Below are 14,700 nucleotides of genomic sequence, written 5' to 3'. Positions count from 1 at the left end.
GTTTTTTGCACATTGATTTTTCTGCACTTTTCCCCACTCTATAAAGTTCTATTTTTGGATAATCAAATTATCTTATTAGTTCACAACAAATATTGCAGAATGCATAGCACTGGTCAAAGGAAACAGTAAATACACACCGAGCACCACAGAATTCATAGCTTCAGGAAAACACCCAGCAATGTTTTGTAAACGTACAGCAAGCACCCCAGAATTCTTAGCAGCACTCAAAGCTCCAGGTTCAGAAAACACTCCAGCATAGAACACTACTGTGGCTGACCATTAAAGTGCTCTTCCAAAGCCGCCCTCAACTGCATAGCTCCATGTTGAGCTCTAGTAATGCCCCTTGTGTCTGGCTGTTCCAAGTTAACAGACAGCGTCTCCACTTCCACCCTAGTGGCAGTGTTCTCCCCTTTGCCTCACACACATTATTCAGGAGACAACATGTAGCTATAACCATTGGTCTCTTTTTCTCCCTGAGATCCAGTCTAGTGAGTAAACACTGTTAGCGGCCCTTCAGTTTACCAAAAGCACATTGAACAGTCATTCGGCACCTGCTGAGCTAATAGTTGAATCTTTCCTTGGTACTCTCGAGATGACCAATGTAGGGCTTCATGAGAAAGGGGTAGCCTGGGTCCCCCAGAGTCACTATTGGCATTTGATTATTGCCAGTGGTAATCTGATGGTTGGGAAATGTGTCCCTGCTTGCAGTTTTCTGAACAGTCATGTATTTTTAAAGATGCGTGCATCATCCACTTTCCCGAGCAGCCACCATTGTTTGCATAACCATAGAAAAGTAGCATTTTCTGTTGATGTACTCTGAGGCAAGGTGGGCTGGTGCAAAAATTAGGGGTATGCATGCTATACTAACCTAATTGCCTTCTATGATGAGATAATTGGCTCTGTGGATGAGGGGAAAGCAGTGGACGTGTTATTCCTTGACTTTAGCAAAGCTTTTGATGGTCTCCCACAGTATTCTTGCCAGCAAGTTAAAGAAGGATGAATGAACTATAAGGTGGATAGAAAGCTGGCTAGATCATCAGGCTCAACTGGTAGTGATCAATGGCTCCACGTCTAGCTAGCAGCCGGTATCAAGCGGAGTGCCCCAAGGGTTGGTCCTGGGGTCAGTTTTGTTCAATATCTTCATTAATGATCTGGAGGATGGCGTGGATTGCACCCTCAGCAAGTTTGCAGATGACACTTGTCAAGGCTGTATCCCCACTTTGAACTTTAGGGTACAAATGTAGGGGCCTGCATGAGGACTTCTAAGCTTAACTACCAGCTTAGTTCTGGTCCGCTGCCACCATTCCCTACCCTGGGAAGCTTTTAGAAAACCTCTCACCAATTCCCTGGTGAATACAGATCCAAACTCCTTGGATCTTAAACAAGGAGAAATTGACCCTTCCCCCCTCCTTCCTTTTCACCAACTCCTGGTGAATACAGATCCAAACCCCCTTGGATCTTAAAACAAGGAGAAATTGACCCTTCCCCCCTCCTTCCTTTCACCAACTCCTGGTGAATACAGATCCAAACCCCCTTGGATCTTAAGACAAGGAGAAATCAATCAGGTTCTTAAAAAGGCTTTTAATTAAAGAAAAAGGTAAAAATCATCTCTGTAAAATCAGTATGGAAAATAACTTTACAGGGTAATCAAACTTAAAGAGCTCAGAGGACCCCCCTCTGTCTTAGGTTCAAAGTATAGCAAACAAAGATAAACACTCTAGTAAAAGGTACATTTACAAGTTGAGAAAACAAAGTAAATCTAAGACGCCTTGCCCCCCCCCCCAAGATTTGAAAGTATCTTGTCCCCTTATTGGTCCTTTGGGTCAGGTGTCAGCCAGGTTACCCGAGCTTCTTAACCCTTTACAGGTAAAAGGATTTTGGAGTCTCTGACCAGGAGGGATTTTAGTACTGTACACAGGAGAGCTGTTACCCTTCCCTTTATAGTTATGACAACACTAAACTGGGAGGAGCGGTAGATACGCTGGAGGGTAAGGATAGGATACAGAGGGACCTAGACAAATTAGAGGATTGGGCCAAAAGAAATCTGATGAGGTTCAACAAGGATAAGTGCAGAGTCCTTCACTTAGGACGGAAGAATCCCATGCACTGCTACAGACTAGAGACCGAGCGGCTAGGCAGCAGTTCTGCAGAAAAGGACCTAGGGGTTACAGTGTACGAGAAGCTGGATATGAGTCAACAGTGTGCCCTTGTTGCCAAGAAAGCTAACGTCATTTTGGGCTGTATAAGTAGGAGCATTGACAGCAGATGGAGGGACGTGATCATTCCCCTCTATTTGGCATTAGTGAGGCCTCATCTGGACTACTGTGTCCAGTTTTGGTCCCCACACTACAAGAAAGATGTGGAAAAATTGGAAAGAGTCCGGCGGAGGGCAACAAAAATGATTAGGGGGCTGGAGCACATGACTTAGGAGGAGAGGCTGAGGGAACTGGGATTATTTAGTCTCCAGAAGAGAAGAATGAGGGGGGATTTGATAGCTGCTTTCAACTACCTGAAAGGGGGTTCCAAAGAGGATGGATCTGTTCTCAGTGGTAGCAGATGACAGAACAAGGAGTAATGGTCTCAAGTTGCAGTGGGGGAGGTTTAGGTTGGATATTAGGAAGAACTTTTTCACTAGGTGGGTGATGAAGCACTGGAATGGGTTACCTAGGGAGGTGGTGGAATCTCCTTCCTTAGAGGTTTTTTAGGTCAGGCTTGACAAAGCTGTGGCTGGGATGATTTAGTTGGGGATTAGTCCTGCTTTGAGCAGGGGGTTGGACTGGATGACCTCCTGTGGTCCCTTCCAACCCTGATATTCTGATTCTATCTGTTGCCTTACCATAGTTTGGGAACCCCATTGCTCACATCCATCTGTGTCTTGCACATTGCTGAGAGTCACAATCCTGCATAGCCCTGTTAATTGTCTCCTGCTAACTACTCACATGACAATGGACCCCACAGTGAATTTTCCAACTCCAAAATTATTTCCCACTGACTGGTAGCAATTTGATGTTTCAAGCTTCCAGAGTGTGATCGTCACTCATTTCTCCACTTTCAATGTAGCTCTTATGAAGGTATCTCTGTGCTGAAGGGCTGGGGCGAGCTCGGGGCACTGTTTCAGGCATTTGGCCTTTCACATTCAGAATTTATGCACCTACGTCTTGTCATCCCAAACATGCATCATGATGCGATCCCACCAATCAGTGCTCATTTCTAGGGCCCAGAAGTGGCGCTTCACCATTTGCAGCTGTGCCAGAATGCCACCAACAACCTTGAATTGTTTTTCACTGTGTCCCTCAGCAAACTGTCCTAGAAGAAATCCTCATAGCCCAAGTTGTTGAAATACTTCCTGATGGTCTACAAACACAGGAGAATTGTGTGTCCTGTCTTTGCAACGTTTATGATAATAGCTCAGAACTCTGTGGGCTCCATGCTTGTCCGGGATGGTAGAGACCAAAAAGTCTTGTCCAGGTTTGTGGGACTGTCAGTGTTTAACAAATAGGCATTCACTACATGTTTAGGGGAGAAAGAATCCCAGATCTGCTATTAGATTGTGTAATTTTCTTCCAAGGGAAGTAGTAAAACCCCCATCATTCGGGCCATTCAAAATTAGACAAAGCATTTGTAAATGCACATTAGTAAATGTGCAGTAGATAATGATACTGCACTGACCATAAGATAAGAAGTTTATTAGATTATTTAAGCCATTTTAAAGTTGTTTTTATTAGTTAAATAAAACTACCATGAAAGTGCTAGGTACATAAGAGAAAAACAAGTTTATCAAAACATGTTTGCATTTAAAACTAACGTACGTAGTTAAATAAAAGAAGTATTATGTGTAATGACTGAATTGGACTGATGTTTCTGGTCACCACATCCTTCAGGATTTTAGAATTGGTAGATCTCATCTTCTCGCACCTTATTTTTATTCATAGGAAGAAGGACAATAAGCTTTCCTGCTTTTTCAACTTCCAGTTGGTTTCTCAGTTTTGAGTGAACTAGTTGTTGAACTGAACTAGTTGAATAAACTGAAATGAGGAAAATAATCTCTCTGAATTTGCAGAGCAGGCTACTGTAATCTAAAGTTGGTTTAGCACTTCCACAAACTCTGGTTCTAGGTGCTTTGCCAGTGACTTCCACCAGTTCAGTGGTGTAACTTTCTTTAAAACTTCAGCAGAGCAAACAGATACAGTTTGAATGTTTTTATTTAATTTAAATTATATTAATAGGTTATAGTAATGTTAGACCTCAACATAGGCTGTCATAATATCAAATTTAATTTTAAATAGTCTTATTTTTAAAAAGATGCATTTTATTAAAATTGGGATTTTAAAAATTGCCTTTGCAACCTGTATTTGCCCCAGGGTGTGTATACATTATGGTAGTGTTTAATTACATGGTCATGTACTATTTTTTTTCCCCTCAGAACTGCTTCCTTGTTCAAAGCAGAGATTCGCTGGTGTTCACTTAATGAGCAGTCTATGCAATATTTTGTTTTATCCTCATTGTTCAGTGTGTGGCTCCATGCCTTATTCACTGTACACTATTCAAACCCTGCTCTGGAGACATTAATTGCCTCATGGGCCTTTTTTATGGCCCTCAACATTATAGTTTCTAAGTACTTGTCAAACATTAATTTATTTTCTAAACACCCTGGTGAGATGAGAGAGTGGCATTATGTCCATTTTGCAGATGAGGAACTGAGGCACAGAAACTAAGGTTAGAAATTTCCATGAATTCAGAATGCCCAATTTGAAACATCTAGGACCTGATAACCTAGCATTTATATAGTGCTTCATTTGTTCAAAGCACAGTTCCCATTGATTTCAGTTACTGCTGTGAATATTGTGCACTTCTGTAAATCAGACCCCAGGATATCAAGTTGGATACCCAACAATGTGGCAGAGGCAGGGACAGAATCCAGTTCTCCAGGGCAGCATTCAGCTGCCTTAACTATCAGACTGTACCTTTGTCTTTCTGCAATCCCCTGCTTCCTTCACTAGACGCCTTCCAGCATCTGCTACAGATGAGGCAGGGGTGCTTCCTTCATGACGCAAACCTGATTCATCCCCAAAGTAAGTCTGTCTTGTCATAAGAACATAAGAATGGCCCTACTGGGTCAGACCAAAGGTCCATCTAGTCCAGTATCCTGTCTTCTGACAGTGGCCAGTGCCACGTGCCCCAGAGGGAATGAAAAGAACAGATAATCATCAAGTGATCCATCCCCTGTTGCTCATTCCCAGCTTCTGGCAAACAGAGGCTAGGGACACCATTCCTGCCCATCCTGACCTATCCTCCATGAATTTATCTAGTTCTTTTTTGAACCCTGTTATGGTCTTGGCCTTCACAACATCTTTTGGCAAGGAGTTCCACAGGTTGACTATGCGTTGTGTGAAGAAATACTTCCTTTTATTTGTTTTAAATCTGCTGCCTATTTAATTTTATTTGGTGACTCCTAGTTCTTGTGTTATGAGAAGTAGTAAACAACACTTCCTTATCTACTTTCTCTACACCAGTCATGATTTTATAGACCTCAATCATATCTCCCCTTAGCCGTCTCTTTTCCAAGCTGAAAAGTCCCAGTCTTATTAATCTCTCCTCATACGGAAGCTGTTCCATACCCCTAATAATTTTTGTTGCCTTTTTCTGAATCTTTTCCAATTCCAATATATCTTTTTTGAGATGGGGCGACCACATCTACACACAGTATTCAAGATGTGGGCGTACCATGGATTTATATAGAGGCAACATGATATTTTCTGTCCTATCCCTTTCTTAATTATTCCCAGCATTCTGTTCGTTTTTTTGACTGCCGCTGCACATTGAGTGGATATTTTGAGAGAACTATCCACAATGACTCCAAGATCTCTTTCTTGAGTGGTAACAGCTAATTTAGACCCCATCATTTTATATGTATAGTTGGGATTATGCTTTCCAATGTGCATTACTTTGCATTTATCAACATTAAATTTCATCTGCCATTTTGTTGCCCAGTCACCCAGTTTTGAGGGATCCTTTTGTACCTCTTCTCAGTCTGCCTGGGTCTTAACTATCTTTAAGAATTTTATATTATCTGCAAATTTTGCCACCTCACTGTTTACCCCTTTTTCCAGATCATTTATGAATATGTTGAATAGGATGGGTCCCAGAACAGACCCCTGGGGGACACCACTATTTATTTACCTCTCTCCATTCTGAAAACTGACCATTTATACCTACTCTTTGTTTCCTATCTTTTAACCACTTACCAGTCCATGAGAGCACCTTCCCTCTTATCCCATGGCAGCTTACTTTGCATGAGAGCCTTTGGTGAGGGACCTTGTCAAAGGCTTTCTGAAAATCCACTGAATGGGGCAGGTATCCTGTGGAAAAAATAGTATGTGATTGCTTTATGATAATCTTTCATTATGTATGCACAATAAGTGGGCAGAATTAAGGTTGCACAAGTATCTTTAATTCTGGCATTTCCTAACTTTCCTAAAGTGATTGACTTTAAAACCGTAACTTTTTAAAACACTTTTTTATATAATTTCCATGTTTTTTTTTTAAAAAAAAATAAGATTTTACACTACATGGCATCATATTGACACTCACATGGGGCATCAGCAGCGATGTAATCTTTAGATTCAGTGAGCAGACCTCTGCCTTTTGAATTCTGACTGTTAGTAAGTTGTCATTTTCTGTGTGGACTAGTACTGAAGGGGACGTAGGCAGAGATGCAGTTTGCCAGAGGGTTTCACAATATTTACCGACAGCAGAGGAATGGTGAGATTCAGGAATCTTTGGTTCCATCCAAGTCTCTGGAGGGGAGAGTTTTCTCTAGTAGTCAGACTCTTGTGCCTGTTCCCCCAGAAGCACAACACCTGCCCCATCCCCTCCAGCCAGTCCCCTCCCAGTCCTGTCTGCTTTCCTACCACTGGGTCCTTGTGCCAGTCTCCTTGACCTTTGGGAGAAGATTGCAGAGTACCTCCATGAAAGTTTCCTTGAGATCTCTCAGAAGGATTCAAGGGACATCCCTGTGTACATAAACTGCTATACATGGCCCCCCTTGCCTAACTCTAGAGGGAAGTGAAAAGCAGATAACAATACTACCTCTCTTTTGTTGTACTGCTACCTCTTCTAGTATAAGTAAATTAATGAAAAGTTGATAGCTGTGTCTTCTTAAATTGGGGGCACCATCAGTACATTATTGTTATGGGAAGTACAATTGCACACTTACCTGAGGTCCTTCAGCTGTATTGGGTTCGCCCATGCTCGACTGCTAGGACCAACTGGACTGCAGAGGAGTCTGAAACAGGTTCTGGCTTGCAGCATAGCTGGGCGCCCTAGTCAGATCTCCCCTGTCCTCCTCCACCGCCTCATCCTTGCTGTTCATGCCAGGGTCCTATGACTCAGCTTTCTTGAAGGTATCCATGGTGGTCTGCAGGGTGGTAGTGGGGTCTCTGCCAAGTATGGCATGCAGGTCTAAGTTTTGGTACCGGATCAACTGTTGGCCTCCCTGGCCTTCTGACATGCTAACACAGTTCCTTCACTTTCATGTGGCACTGCTGCTAGTCCCTGTTGTACCCTTCTGCATCCCCCTTGCAATCTGCTCAGAAATGTTCACTTTTCTGTAGCTTGTCCGTAGCTGTGCTTGCACAGCTTCTTCTCCCCACAGGCTCAGGAGATCCAGTATCTCCTGTCTACTCCAAGCTGGACCAGATATGGATCACGTAGCTGGCATGGTCAGCTGGGCAGTTGCATACAACAGTGGAGAGCTGCTAGGTGTGGTCACCAAGATGGACAAGCAGGAAAAGGTATTTCAAAAATTGGCAAGGCTTAAAGGAGGGGTTGGGGGGCTTCTAGTTTCCATGACCACTGGTCTGTGGATTTCATAATTGTGACCCGGGCGATCAGTGTCTGGCACTGAGACAGCTGCTTGGAGGATTGTTTGGGTCAATGTAAGTAATGCAGTTTCTACAGTCTTTCTGCGTCAACCTCAGTACATCAACTGTGGCTCAACTGTGTACCTGCACCTAAAAAGTCTCATAAAAACAAATTATGATTCAGCAAATGTTTTTGTTAGGAACATTTTTGGTAGATGTTAAATGCAGTGTTTTAAGTGTAGGCCTACCCTAAGAGCTATGGGGCAATTCTCTGAAATATGTCTTAAGGGTTCTGTTCTTTAGGTGTTAAGTGATGCTTTTGGGTGTTGAATAGGTGATATATAGCAGCTGCTTAAAGAATCCTTAAAGGACTTAATGTTTTCATGGTCTCATACGTTGATCTTTAACTTCAAGCCGATAAATTACTTTATGTATATAAGGTGCCACAGGACTCTGTCACTTTTTACTGATCCAGACTAACACGGCTACCCCTCTGATACTTTATGTATGTAGTTTATGATCTTATGATTGTTTTGGTCTTGAGAAAAATAGGTTTTATGTATGGCCTTTGTGTGAAGTATTGAGAACTGAAGATATTTGTATGTACACCTCTACCCCGATATAACGCGACCCGATATAACACAAATTCGAATATAACGTGGTAAAGCAGTGCTCGGGGGGGGGCTGCGCACTCCAGCAGATCAAAGCAAGTTTGATATAACGCGGTTTCACCTATAACGCGTTAAGATTTTTTGGCTCCCGAGGACTGCGTTATATCAGGGTAGAGGTGTATATCAGTTTTATGTTTAGAAATACTTTTAATCAGGTTCTTGTAAGACTCCAAGTTCAAAAATGTTAAATCTTATGCATATTTTTGCAATTGCTTGGAGCTGTAGCTTAAACTTCCTTTTTTAATTACTAGTGTATCCACCTATTATTTCTTTAAGGAAAGGAAACTGAGTTAAAAATATAAAATGCAATAGGGCTATATAACCTACCACAACCCAGCCTTTGATTTTATAGATGAAACAGCCGCTCACATTTTCAACTCTCAGATAACTTTTTATGTAACACAACTCCAGACTTGGATATGTACATCTCTGTATGGCCAAGAGGATTTATCTTGAGCAAGGGTAGGCGTTGGTACCATTGTTGTTGTTCATCTGGGTTTTCTGAGGGAGGCGTGGATGATGTGGGAGAGTTTCACTGTTGCCATTGGAAGTTGCTGAGGAAAAGCACCTAGTCATATTCTTTGTGGCAACACCACCCTTTTTTTGGGCCCTCTCTGGCCATCATCAACAATTTCTGTGGCTACTTTGTCTGATGCATTGTATCCTCTTATATTTCTAGACATTGAAAACTAGTCTCTTCCAGTCCTCTACCTATTTCCTCAGTTTATTCAAATTCTCAGTCTATTTTTTAATAATCTATACTGTGCCAATGACCTTACTTTGCATCATATGTATATTTGGACACCATTCAACTAGTTCCACTTCCTAAGCCATAGTCTACACTACCAACTTATGTCGGTATAACTGTGTCGCTCAGGGGTGTGGATCTAACCCCCCCGTAGATAGCACTATGTCTCACGTTGACATAGCTACTGCCTCTTGGAAGATGGAGTACCTAAGCCAGCGGGAGAAGCTCTCCCATTGGCATAAATCAGGGGTCGGCAACGTTTGGCACACAGCTCGCCAGGGTAAGCACCCTAGCGGGCCAGGCCAGTTTATTTACCTGCTGACGCGGCAGGTTTGGCCGATCGCGGCCCCCACTGGCCGCGGTTCGCCGTCCCGGGCCAAGGGGGGCGGCGGGAAGCCGCGGCCAGCACATCCGTAGCCCGCGCGGGATAGTGTCTTCACTAAGCGCTACAGTGGCACAGCTGCAGCACTGTAAGTGTAGACAGGTCCTAAGTCTCTGAATAGGATTGGACCCAGCACTGAGCCTTATGAAACCCAATTTGTTAGACAGTTCCATGGGGATTTTTTGTCATTTACTAAGTGAATTTTCTGTAAATTCGAAATTCATCTTCCTTTTTTAACATTAAGACCTGTAGTGACAGGGGCCTTCTGTAAAACTGTCAGTGTACACTGGAGTTCCAGTTACTAGTGGGCATTTTAAGAAAAAGCTTGTTGTAGACAAGGCTATAAAAATTAAGTAACTTGCTCAGGGCAACAGAAAGGAATCTGAAAGAGAGCAGGGATGCAAAGATAGTAGTTTTAGTTCCCATTGCCACACACAAACCTTTAAAATGTCGCTGCTCCTTTTAAAAGTAAATTATTCTACCTTGAATTTGCTAATGAGACAAAGTGTAAATCCTCATATAACAATGTTTTCTTCTTTTTTTTTTTTTTTTAGTATATCTTTGGGGAGTTCAGCCCTGATGAGTTTAATCAATTTTTTGTGACTCCTCGATGCTCTGTTGAGGTAAGAACTATGTTTCAGTGTTTTACCTGAAGATGATGTGATGCATATTGTTTTACACAAATGTAGTAGGTTTATTAGTATATAAAATTAAAAATACAATAATCAATGTTGTTTTTATTGTTCACTTGTGAATTAACAAAATTCAGTTGTTCACCGTAGAGCTCCTTGGAATATAATTTCAATTTGCATTCATATTGATCGCACACTAGTTGCTCACTCTTGCAGTTCTTTTCCTGTCCAGCTGTATGGCAGCTATAGTCCCTGTTAAGCAATGGTCTCTTGTTCTGTCCTTACTCAACTCTAGAGTCATGTGGAGAGAAGGATCCTGGCTTCTTCTTTCTCCCTTCCTCATTGCTGGAATATCTGCAATTGTAGTGATTGCATGCAGGAGTTGGAAAGAAAGATCTGCTCAATGGAGTGAGCAGCTCTCCTTAATTAACTTTTCAGTGATGGACTTAGTAGCAACTTTCTCAGCAACATTCCTGTTTGTAGGTGAGATCCCAGATCTCTTGAGCCAAAGAGGAAGAGTAGAGCTCTCACTACAGTGCCTGATGTGGCTTTCTGCCTCCTGGTAGCAGTTATCCGGAGTAGATCCCAGGCTTTGTACTCTTTGGACTCATACCGCAAGTAGCACTGGAGAGTGGAAGGGAGGTATCCATTGGGTCCTGTAGGAAGGACCAAGAACCTCCAAGATCCCTATATGACCAAACCTGGGCTAAAGGTAAAGGTCATGAAGAACAAAACTGAGAAAGTGGTAAATACTTTAAATATTCACTTCTCTCCTCTGACCCTCTTCTCCCCAACACAAAACAAACCCTCAACTGCATGTATATGGGAGGAAAATCCCCCCTCTCTTCCCCTCCCCCCCTGAATGAATATATTTATAAAGTAAGCTCTGTTGTCTGTCATTAATGTGTTTTACTAAGGTTCTACTGTAGTAGTTTGATTTTTAAGTTCTTTGTGGCATACAGAAATTCACTACCTCATTGCCTTTCAAGTTCATGGGTGTATAGCTAATGACCCCGGTAGCTTTTCATATTGGTTGCATGAAGGAATGTGAAGGATACTAGAAGAGGATGAGGAAAAATAGGTTGGAAGAAGACTTGCAAAGGATAGGGGGAGGAAAGCAAAAAAAGGGGAGGCAAGGCCAGCATGAAGAGAACTTAACAGGTAGGTAGTGATGTCCTGCTTTTGTGAGTAAGTTAAAGCTATATACAAATGTTTCTACTGCCAGCAGACTGGAGAAAACAAACGCATTTGCTGGACTCACAAAAAACCAAAGAATTTGTCCTTTTGCCACAAAAACAAGTTTTAGATTAAAATATAGTTTCCACAGCGTTGGAGGACACCAGCCTGGAGTGATGGATGACTGTCTCTTCTGTGACGACTGGGCAGGAGTACAAAATGTTTGTTACTGCCCAGTTCTTTCTGGCCTAATCTACTACTTCCTCCACCTTAGAGCAGACTAGCAGGAGCAATATTCCTGTATCCTTGTCAGTAGGTGGATAGACAGAATAAAGGGAAACATATAGTGCCTTTTGCTACAAGCTAGTTATGAAGTTGACTTATGCACATGATTGGTACAGCAAACTCTGCTCCCAAAAAAAAAAAAAAAAAAGAGAGAGCAAGTTATCAGGACTTCCTTGCTTCTCTCATCAAGCTTCTTGGTTGGAGGTGAGAGCGCTTCCAAAGGGGTAAGAAAAAATATGCACTCTCCTCTGCTTTCATTTTGAGCCCTTGATAGCTCTTATGGCTTGCTAATATCTTAAATCAGGCCTTTTTATATTGTCCTGAAGTTTAACTGTGCAAAACATAACCCCGCCATTGTGCTCCAAATTTGGCCCTTTAAAACCCTCCCTCAAAGCTGCCTTTTCGTGCTTAAGTTTACTGAAAAAGTATGGGAGTATCTTCTAAGGACTCTAGCTAAAGAAGGAGCAGAAATGATCATCAGGGCTCCTGGTGAAGTATCTGAAGCCTTAGTGCACTGATATCCCCGTGGTTTGCAAGATTTAGCTGACTTATGTTGGAACTGTGATTTCGTCAGTGTGCTCACCATCACTTGGAGTGATAAGCAAAGCGCATTCTGTTAGGACAGAGGAAACTGACGGTTAGAGAGGCCCAATGGGGCAGTCATGAAGAAGCTTACATGTGGGGTAGAGTGTGAGTAACCCAAACTAGTGATGTGTCCTTTATCAGCTGCCTTCAACCCTCCATTGTGCCACTTTTCTCCTGCACATCACTGTATGCCTTCTCCACTCATCCCATGAAATTAAATAAGGTATCCTAATTTTGAGGAACCCCAATTTATTGAAAATCAGGTCATTTGAGTCATGGTATAATTTCCTGTTGTATGTAGTTTTACTCTGGGTGGTAGTGAATCATTTCAAACTACTGATGGTGTGTAGTGAGGGAAATAATTAGTTAGGAATAATTTAGAATGGATTTCATAATTTAAAACCACCCAAATTTTATCTTCTTTCTTTCCAAATAAAGTGTTGCATTTTCTTAAGCCTCTTTTAAAATTAGTGACAAAGAAGATAAAAGCATTAATCATAAACCTTACTGTAAATCACAACTGAACATAGACTTTTGCAAAGCAAATCTGTTTTGCCTTGACCATGGAAGGAATGTGGGCTGAGCATGGGTGAATTGCAAAAATGCAGTAAAACTGAAATCTTTCAGCACTTCATTGAGAATTATGACTTTCTAACCATAAATCATCTTGGATTCTTTTGATAATACAAAGATGAATTTTCAAACTTGGGTGCATACAGGTAAGTACTGTATATACTTGATCATAAGCCGGTTCATTTATAAGCCGACCCCCGCAAGATGGATAAGTAAAAATGGAAAATTTTTATGACCCGTTCATAAGCTGACCCTATAATTCAGGGGTCGGCAAACTTTGGCCCGGCCGCAGCCTGCCAGCCCCAGAGCTGCAGCTGTTTCAGAGGCAGGGGGTTGAGCAGTGAGGCCAGAAGCAGAGAGACTCTGGCCCCGCCTCTTCCCTTCTGGCTCTGCTGGCTGTGCTGCCTCTCCTTGCTCCCTCTGTTGGCGGGGAGGGGCTGAGTCCCACCTCTCCCTCTCTATACCTGTTCATAAGCCAACCCGCTTCTCTGGTGCTTCCCTTTTTTACAAAAAAAAATTCGGCTTATGAACGAGTATATATGGTACCTAAATCTGTCATTACAAATCTAAGTGCAGGTTCAGATACTTAAATCAACTTTTGGGAGCTTAAAATTAGGCACTTAAATATATTTTAGGCATGTAAGTTTGAAAATTTAGACATAGAGGTTACTTTACTAAAACCTTCATAATAGCTTGAACAACATGAGCATTGCCTTGAAAGAGTAACTACATCAGATATTTTGACTTTAATATTTTTAATGTGAGTGAGACATCGTTTACTCTTTTATTTGACTGCGGAATAGAATTTGAAGATCTGTCATGCTTTGTCCATTTGTATTTGTTTTGTCACCGAGCCCTGTAGTTACTCAAAGATCTAGAAAGAGTGCATGTATTTTTTTTTTTTCTGTTTTGCTAAGCCACATTCTGTTTTCTACTTTACTTTCTTTATCTTACCATTCTCCACCCATTCATTCTCACTTCCATCCAAGAAGGGATGATGTTTATATAGTTAAATGTCTAAAATATGAATAGATCATTAGGAATACAGAAGTCTCAATACTTTTATTCTGTTACTGTACCTAAAATAATTTTACATGATAGTATACAAGAAAGTATTTTATTTTTTAATTGTTTAAAGAAAATAGAAAGGATCACATTCAATGGAGAAATGTTTGTGACATTCTAAGGTCAGATCCATTAGCATTTAGGACAATGGTACCAGTTATCTGCATAGCAGCTTGTCCTGTGTTTTCAGTGGCAAACTTGAAGGCTTTGATTGCTTTTATTCAGAGGGGGGAGGACATGGGGAGAGGCTGGGAAGGATGAGACAGCCAGTCTACACAGCAAACACTGGTTCAAACAAAGGAAGACATATATCTGCTTGTTTGAATAGTTCAGATTTGATTTGCTTTTACAGTTGAGCACAGTTTGAACCTTCACAGGGAGGATTCAGGGAACATGTGTACAAATAATTAAATGAAAATGCACGCAGCAAAAAATAGATTCCCCAGTTCTACAAAAATAATTTTTTTTTAAATTATCCCAGCTAGCTCATCACCAAAGAAAGTTTTCTAGGAAAATACTTTACATTTTTTTTTAACTTAAACAAGGATTTATTTTCCCTGCCACCATTTAGAATATTGCTGAGGCTCACCCATAGATTACTTTACTTAGTAATTATTTTATTTTATCAATTTCAGTGTCAGTTTCTGACAGTTGTGAGTTTTTCTTTCTTCCTTACTCCCCGACATCTCATTGGCTCCTTAGGGATTCCACCCACTTATCT

General features: G+C 41.5%; 1 protein-coding gene across 2 annotated transcripts in view; it reads left to right on the top strand.

Moving 5' to 3' along the window:
• USP10 (ubiquitin specific peptidase 10) overlaps positions 1-14,700 on the top strand; it is a 78,265-nt gene that overhangs the window by 11,568 nt on the left and 51,997 nt on the right. For both annotated transcript variants that reach the window (XM_065416522.1, XM_065416521.1), the window contains exon 2: positions 10,218-10,286. In XM_065416522.1, coding sequence (XP_065272594.1) covers positions 10,218-10,286 — 69 coding nt within the window. The remainder of the gene's footprint in view (positions 1-10,217; positions 10,287-14,700) is intronic.

This window comes from Emys orbicularis, chromosome 14 (genome assembly GCF_028017835.1).
Source record: "Emys orbicularis isolate rEmyOrb1 chromosome 14, rEmyOrb1.hap1, whole genome shotgun sequence".
In the NCBI taxonomy this organism is placed as follows: Eukaryota; Metazoa; Chordata; order Testudines; family Emydidae; genus Emys; species Emys orbicularis.
This window is presented reverse-complemented; position numbering and strand designations above follow the sequence as displayed.